The 8586-nt window shown below is 60.8% G+C and overlaps 1 protein-coding gene across 1 annotated transcript; it reads left to right on the forward strand.

Moving 5' to 3' along the window:
- The first annotated feature begins 4351 nt into the window (after positions 1-4351).
- LOC136381430 (collagen alpha-2(V) chain-like) lies at positions 4352-7670 on the forward strand. Its single transcript, XM_066350172.1, has 3 exons — positions 4352-4360; positions 4887-5443; positions 5504-7670. Exons 1-3 carry the CDS (start codon positions 4352-4354, stop codon positions 7668-7670), a joined length of 2733 nt encoding a protein of 910 aa, XP_066206269.1.
- Positions 7671-8586: the final 916 nt, after the last annotated feature.

Raw genomic sequence — 8586 nt, forward strand, 5'->3', positions numbered from 1 at the left:
TTATGTGGGAGCAACGTCAAACTTCCTGTGTTTGAGTACCTCATAAGGGGTCTGGGGAGTGCTGTCCAACATGCTGCTCAAACCACGTCAGTTCACTGTATTCAAGAAGTCACAACGCTTCTTTTTTTTTTTTTTTTGTATTTTTCTGAAGCTGGAAATGGGGAGAGACAGTCAAACAGACTCCCGCATGCGCCCGACCGGGATCCACCCGGCATGCCCACCAGGGGGCGACGCTCTGCCCAACAGGGGGTGATGCTCTGCCCCTCCCGGGCGTCGCTCTGTTGCGACCAGGGCCACTCTAGTGCCTGGGGCAGTGGCCAAGGAGCCATCCCCAGCACCCGGGCCATCTTTGCTCCAATGGAGCCTCGGCTGCAGGAGGGGAAGAGACAGAGAGGAAGGAGAGGGAGAGGGGTGGAGAAGCAGCTGGGCGCTTCTCCTGTGTGCCCTGGCCAGGAATCCAACCCGGGACCTCTGCACGCCAGGCCGACGCTCTACCACTGAGCCAACTGGCCAGGGCCCACAACGCTTCTTGTGAGTTCTTTTCTAGCTGTGCTATTGACGGGGACCTTAGAGACACAGTCAGCGATTCCTGGCTGGTCTGTTAGTCTTTTCATAAAACATTAGCACTTTTGTTTGTTGTTCTAGAAAAGTCCATTTCAAGAGTTCATCACTTAAAATAAAGCTAGGGCTCACAGCATGATATACCAGAGCTCCGAATGTTCTTTGTGTCATCACACACACACCATTATCGTAAGAGTGAGATTCACACCCGCCGGTGTATTTTACGCCCTTCTGTGCAAGACCACACACAGCGGTGATGTCCTTCCCTACTTAATTTTGAATACTGGTCTGAGGGAAACATAAACAAGGCTATATCTATTTTGCAGTAATAGGTCTTTAAAATTCTAAGAACTTTCAAGGGATAAAATCAGGTACCTCTTAAAACATTAACTGCCACTCACTTTTCTGTGTTTTCCTGTTAAGAGAATTGGAAGCCAAACCTGTAGAATGTTTGGTATCTGTAAGACAGACGTCTGCTCACCCTTTCCTTATGGCCCCCCATAACCAAAACATTATTTTGAATCAACAGGAGTTTCCGATGGTCTCATTGTTCAACATCACTTTCCCATGGCTGACACGAGTGCCAGCGACGTGCCCTGGCTCCCAGGACCCACGTAAGCCGCGCTGAGGCTGCTTCTGCGACCGTATCTGCTCAGTCATCTGATCGTTCCATCAGAACATTCCTATGAAGTAGCAGGATGTGCTGAGACCTTGGCAAGACGCACAGAACCTCTCCCCTCCTAGAACTTGCATCCCAGGAGCAAGAGAAAGAGGCAAGCAAACAAATGATGGTGGGTTGCGATAGGCGCCGTGACGGAAAGACACAAAGGTGAGGGGACAGTTCGGGGGAAGGTGGCTTCAGGTAGCGACGTCAGGGAAAGACCCCGAGGCGGCGGCATTGGATCTGATAGCCAGTTACCAGAAGGACCAGGTAAAAGTTGAGAAAACAGGAAGTGCAAGGCCTTGGGGACAGGAACTCCTGGCTTACTGACAGGGGAGCCGGGAGGGGGGGCGTGCCCGAGAGTGGTCAGCGGCAGGTGCCCGCTCGCACAAGGCCTTGCGGATCACTGGAGAAATCCGTTTTATATTAAGAGCAGTCTGAATTGAAAGATCACTCTGTGCAGTGGCTTTATTCATAACTGACCCCCCGAATAGGGGGAGAACGCAAGTGTCCAACCAGACTGGGTGCACGCCCGGGGAGAACACAAGTGTCCAACCACTGACTGGGTGCACGCCCGGGGAGAACGCAAGTGTCCAACCAGACTGGGTGCACGCCCGGGGAGAACGCAAGTGTCCAACCAGACTGGGTGCACGCCCGGGGAGAACACGAGTGTCCAACCAGACTGGGTGCACGCCCGGGGAGAACACGAGTGTCCAACCGCTGACTGGGTGCACGCCCGGGGAGAACGCGAGTGTCCAACCACTGACTGGGTGCACGCCCGGGGAGAACACAAGTGTCCAACCGCTGACTGGGTGCACGCCCGGGGAGAACACGAGTGTCCACCCGCTGACTGGGTGCACGCCCGGGGAGAACACAAGTGTCCACCCGCTGACTGGGTGCACACCCGGGGAGAACACAAGTGTCCAACTGCTGACTGGGTGCACGCCCTCTGGCGGAGCAGAGCAGGAACAGGCACACGTCCCGGGCACGGCTGCCTCCTGGGCGCACTGTGCCAAGTGCATCAGTTATCCGCCTCCACACACTGAGTCATCCCCAAACTCTGCGGGGCCGGGGACACGCGCCCTAGCGACCACGTGCCTGAAAGGAAGGCTGGGACTACTTAACGAGCCACACAACAGCCAGCTGTAGAAGCCACAGCTAGGTTATTATATTACTGTCTGTCTTCCAGAAAGTTCTAGCCTCCTTCACAAATGAGCCTCACCCGCGGCGCTTTGCAAAGCGGTGGGGATGGAACCGTGCAACGCCCGGTACTGTTAGTTGTGTTACCAGAAGCAAATGTATTCTTTTGTTGGGTACCAGCTGGCAAAAGTGGATGTCCCAGGACGTGAGACTGCCGTGATGTGCATGAGATGACACGTGACTAAGATAGTCTATGGCAGCGGGCACAAAGCCGCCGACCCCAGTGCTGGTTCCCCGGGCCCCCCAATGCGTCAGGGCCTCAGCTGCCCCCACAGACAGAAGCGGTGGCTAGGACCCTTCCATCTGTAAGCTGCTCGCTACCATTCTGGAACTCAGTACCACTCTGCTTCCCTAGCGATGCTCTCCTGCGTTCCGCAGCAGAGCTGGGTCCCTGGGTCCCTGGGTCCCCGGGTCCTCCGCCCCCACCACACATCCGTGGTGTGTTTCCCGGGCCAGCGGGGCACCACCTGTGCCGTGTGGCCACATCTGCTGGCTACCCGCTCTTTGTTCACTTCGTCCTTTCCTTCAAATGAACTTACTTTTTAAAAACTCAAGTATATTTATTTTTAAAGTACGCTTTGTGCCACAACAGTAGTAAATGGAAGAAACAAGCCGGCGAGATGAGTCCATCAGAAGCCAGCGGTAAGTCAAGTCAGTACAATGGAAGGGCAGGAATGCTGCCAGTGCCGCCAGAGGCTGGGGTCTGTGTCGGCCTTTCTGGTGTTGCTGTTGCTTTTTACAGAAGGGTCTGTGTGCTTCTGCTCCTTTGTAACACGATGGAAGAGACACACCAACCACGTCTCAGCTGAGGGCGCTCTGTGCTCTACTGAGACGTTCCTCACGCTGCATCCGAAGGCTTGAGAGAACTGATAAGGGAACACCTGTCCCCTGGAGATCTAGTGTCCCTCAATGCCGCGTCTCCGTGCCCTCACACCTGGTCCCGTCACCCACACGAGGGTGCGCTCTGGGAAGTGTTGAACTTGGCACGCATTCTCATTGTTTATTTTGAATTTGGTGCCCTTGCTCCTCTTAACTGAGCTCCCGCGGACCAGACGGCTTCTGGTTTCTCCATCTCAGCATCCCTACCGGACGTCCCTTGTCACCTCCTCCAGAGGGCTTAGTGGTACCTGGCACAGGTCAAGCCCCGAGGGGGCGTGAGAAATGTGATGGAGGGAACAACACGAGGGAGGGGTGGCGCTGGGGTCCCGGCCGCTGTTGTCGCTCCATCAGTGAGCTCATCGGAGGCTCTGGAGCAGGGGCCGGAGCAAAGGACGAGTTGGCCCAAGTTCAGGTCCTGGGGCGAGATGATTTTCAGAGATAGTTTGAGTCTCCAAGTGGGTTAAGGCTGCAAAACATTAGCTCCATGGAAAAAAAAACACTGAATGGCCGTGGAAGCATCGGAATAAAATGTTTTCCAGTGAAAAGACGTGGGGTTCAGGGTTCCCAGTCTCTTTTTCCTGGAAGGTATGAGCCGAGCTGAGCCTCCCCAGCAACGGGACAAGGCCGAGCAAGGACGTGCCTCTGACGGTGGCTCAAACACAGTCACGCTCAGTGACGCAAACACGGGTGCTCAGAGCAGCGCCATTGCCAACAGCCGAGACATGGCAACGCCACAGGGTCCCCCGCTGGAGCACGGGCAAGCAGAAGGTGGCGGCCCAGGAAGAGGACAGCACTCGGCCATGAAGAAGAACAAGGAGCCCACAGGGACACAGCAGACAGCAGGGACGGGCCCAGAAGACAGGATGCGGAGTGAAAGGGGCCGACCCAGGCCGCGCGTCCCGTGGTTCCGTGGACATGAAACGTCTAGAACGGGGATGCCGCAGACAGAAAGCAGGGGAGCGGTTGCCGGGGGAGCGGTTGCCGGGAGCTGGGGGCAGCGGCGAGGGTTAGGGGGCGAAAGCTAAAGGGGGGTGATGAAAGTGTTCGTAAATGGATGTGGTAGGTTAATGATGTCACACATCTGTCACCCCCCTGTGCCCCCCAAAGGCCCTGGAGGAGCATAGCCTTATACGCCAGCTGGCAGGGTGACAGTGATGCTGGCGGGTGGGGCTTGCTCAGAGCCACTGTTCCCGCCCGGCTGCATGGGGTTACCCAGGGAGCCCCCAAAACAGCAGTGCCAGCCCCACTGGGCTGCTCGAGCCAGAAGCTGTGGACAGGGTCGGGGGCGGCTGGCCTTTCACTTTATGGTCTCCCCATGTGATTCTGACAGGCAGTGAGGCTGGGAACAGTAGCTCAGGAAACTTGCAAATAGAGAGGCCGGCTGGGCCCAGACACAGGCCTGTGCTTGTCACCCTCTGTCCCAGACACGCTCCTCGTTCTCCGTGTGGGGACCTTCAAAAACAAGCCAGCTCTGCGAGAAACTGCACGCTCAACAGTGTTAGTTACTAGGAAATGAAGCAAACCCACGAGATGCCACTGCACCACCCCCCCCACCCTCCCACCCCCACCCCCCGGCTGTCGGCAGGAACGGCAGAGACGCGCCGGCAGGAACGGGCACCCTCGGCAAACATGTAACACGCTGCAGCTGCCGTGGAAAGTCGTGCGCAGGCTCCTCGGAAAGTTAAACATGGACCCGCTGCGTGACCTCACGTCCAGTCCCAGGCTCGCCCCCGGGGGAGCAGGGACCCCACGTCCAGTCCCAGGCTCGCCCCCAGGGGAGCAGGGACCTCACGTCCAGTCCCAGGCTCGCCCCCAGGGGAGCAGGGACACCACGTCCAGTCCCAGGCTCACCCCCAGGGGAGCAGGGACCTCACGTCCAGTCCCAGGCTCGCCCCCAGGGGAGCAGGGACCGCACATCCAGTCCCAGGCTTGCCCCCAGGGGAGCAGGGACCCCACGTCCAGTCCCAGGCTTGCCCCCAGGGGAGCAGGGACCCCACGTCCAGTCCCAGGGGAGCAGGAACCCCAAGTCCAGTCCCAGGCTCACCCCCAGGGGAGCAGGGACTCCACGTCCAGTCCCAGGGGAGCAGGGACCCCACGTCCAGTCCCAGGCTCGCCCCCAGGGGAGCAGGGACCCTACGTCCAGTCCCAGGCTCGCCCCCAGGGGAGCAGGGACCCCACGTCCAGTCCCAGGCTTGCCCCCAGGGGAGCAGGAACCCCACGTCCAGTCCCAGGCTCACCCCCAGGGGAGCAGGGACTCCACGTCCAGTCCCAGGGGAGCAGGGACCCCACGTCCAGTCCCAGGCTCGCCCCCAGGGAGCAGGGACCCCACGTCCAGTCCCAGGCTCGCCCCCAGGGGAGCAGGGACCCCACGTCCAGTCCCAGCCTCGCCTTCAGGGGAGCAGGGACCCCACGTCCAGTCCCAGGCTCACCCCCAGGGGAGCAGGGACTCCACGTCCAGTCCCAGGGGAGCAGGGACCCCACGTCCAGTCCCAGGCTCACCCCCAGGGGAGCAGGGACCCTACGTCCAGTCCCAGGCTCGCCTCCAGGGGAGCAGGGACCCCACGTCCAGTCCCAGGCTTGCCCCCAGGGGAGCAGGGACCCCACGTACAGTCCCAGGCTTGCCCCCAGGGGAGCAGGGACCCCACGTACAGTCCCAGGCTTGCCCCCAGGGGAGCAGGAACCCCAAGTCCAGTCCCAGGCTCACCCCCAGGGGAGCAGGGACTCCACGTCCAGTCCCAGGGGAGCAGGGACCCCACGTCCAGTCCCAGGCTCGCCCCCAGGGGAGCAGGGACCCCACGTCCAGTCCCAGGCTTGCCCCCAGGGGAGCAGGAACCCCACGTCCAGTCCCAGGCTCACCCCCAGGGGAGCAGGGACTCCACGTCCAGTCCCAGGGGAGCAGGGACCCCACGTCCAGTCCCAGGCTCGCCCCCAGGGGAGCAGGGACCCCACGTCCAGTCCCAGGCTCGCCCCCAGGGGAGCAGGGACCCCACGTCCAGTCCCAGGCTTCCTCTTGGGGGAGCAGGGACCCCACGTCCAGTCCCAGGCTTGCCCCCAGGGGAGCAGGGACCCCACGTCCAGTCCCAGGCTTGCCCCCAGGGGAGCAGGGACCCCACGTCCAGTCCCAGGCTCGCCCCCAGGGGAGCAGGGACCTCACGTTCAGTCCCAGGGGAGCAGGGACCCCACGTCCAGTCCCAGGCTTGCCCCCAGGGGAGCAGGGACCCTACGTCCAGTCCCAGCCTCGCCTTCAGGGGAGCAGGGACCCCACGTCCAGTCCCAGGCTTGCCCCCAGGGGAGCAGGGACCCCACGTCCAGTCCCAGGCTTGCCCCCAGGGGAGCAGGGACCCCACGTCCAGTCCCAGGGGAGCAGGAACCCCAAGTCCAGTCCCAGGCTCACCCCCAGGGGAGCAGGGACTCCACGTCCAGTCCCAGGGGAGCAGGGACCCCACATCCAGTCCCAGGCTCGCCCCCAGGGGAGCAGGGACCCCACGTCCAGTCCCAGGCTCGCCCCCAGGGGAGCAGGGACCTCACGTCCAGTCCCAGGCTCGCCTCCAGGGGAACAGGGACCCTACGTCCAGTCCCAGCCTCGCCTTCAGGGGAGCAGGGACCCCACGTCCAGTCCCAGGCTTGCCCCCAGGGGAGCAGGGACCCCACGTCCAGTCCCAGGGGAGCAGGGACCCCACGTCCAGTCCCAGGCTCGCCCCCAGGGGAGCAGGGACCCCACGTCCAGTCCCAGGCTCGCCCCCAGGGGAGCAGGGACCCCACGTCCAGTCCCAGGCTTCCTCTTGGGGGAGCAGGGACCCCATGTCCAGTCCCAGGCTTGCCCCCAGGGGAGCAGGGACCCCACGTCCAGTCCCAGGCTTGCCCCCAGGGGAGCAGGGACCCCACGTCCAGTCCCAGGGGAGCAGGAACCCCAAGTCCAGTCCCAGGCTCACCCCCAGGGGAGCAGGGACTCCACGTCCAGTCCCAGGGGAGCAGGGACCCCACGTCCAGTCCCAGGCTCGCCCCCAGGGGAGCAGGGACCCCACGTCCAGTCCCAGGCTTCCTCTTGGGGGAGCAGGGACCCCACGTCCAGTCCCAGGCTCGCCCCCGGGGGAGCAGGGACCCCACATCCAGTCCCAGGCTCGCCCCCCGGGGAGCAGGGACCCCACGTCCAGTCCCAGGGGACAAGGGACCCCACATCCAGTCCCAGGCTCACCCCCAGTGGAGCAGGGACCCCACGTCCAGTCCCAGGCTCGCCCCCAGGGGAGCAGGGACCCCACGTCCAGTCCCAGGCTCGCCCCCGGGGGAGCAGGGACCCCACGTCCAGTCCCAGGGGACAATGGACCCCACGTCCAGTCCCAGGCTCGCCCCCGGGGGAGCACGGCCCTGAGTTCAGCACACACAGCAGGTCCTCACTGAGTGCCGCCAGTAGGGTCTGTCTCCAAGAGCCCAAGGGAAATGCTAGGGAACAACACCAACTCTCCTGAAGGCTGATGGATGGAAACAAGAGTGAAGGTCCCAGGGCGCATATTTGGTCACAAAAACACCAACCTTCTAAAGACCCGAAACATTTCTAATATTAAAAGTTGAAATAAATGTGAGCTATGCATACATTTAGGACAAATGATCATTCTTTTCTTACCTGCTTGTTCCAGTTCAGGGTCGCAGAGAGCGGGAGCCTCTCCAGGCAGCTCAGGGCACAAGGCGGGTCCCCATCCTGGGCAGGGCGCCCTTCCATCACGGGGCCACCCACACCCACACCCACTCAGACCAGGACAACAGAGACACGCCATGTCACCTTACCTGCACATCCTCGAGGGGTGGGAGGGAACCAGGGGCCCCGGAGAAACCCACGCAGACAGGGACCCCAGCCAAGATTTCTTTTTTCTCATTAAAGTTATAACAAAGCAACATTATTCGAGGACCCCCTATACATGTCTATACCTGTCCATGGCCGCGTTATTCACAATAGCCAAGAGCCAGAAACAACCCAATTGTCCATCAGCAATGAATGAATTTTTAAAATGTGGCATATGCAAAGAATAGGATATTAGTCCGTCTTAACAAGGAATGAAATTCTGGCACATGTTACAACATGAGCGAAACTTGAGGACGTCATTCTCAGTGAAATAAGTGAGGAAAGGACACACGTGGGAGGCTTCTGCCTCCACGAGACACCTCGATGGAGACAGGGAACAGGTCCCTGAGGACCAGGGCGGGGCGAGGCCACTGGTTAACAGCACAGAGCTCCGATTTGGGATGGAAGCGCTCTTGCGGGGGACGGGGATGAGCACTGGACCAAATCG

This window comes from Saccopteryx leptura, chromosome 9 (assembly GCF_036850995.1).
Source record: "Saccopteryx leptura isolate mSacLep1 chromosome 9, mSacLep1_pri_phased_curated, whole genome shotgun sequence".
Lineage (NCBI taxonomy): Eukaryota > Metazoa > Chordata > Mammalia > Chiroptera > Emballonuridae > Saccopteryx > Saccopteryx leptura.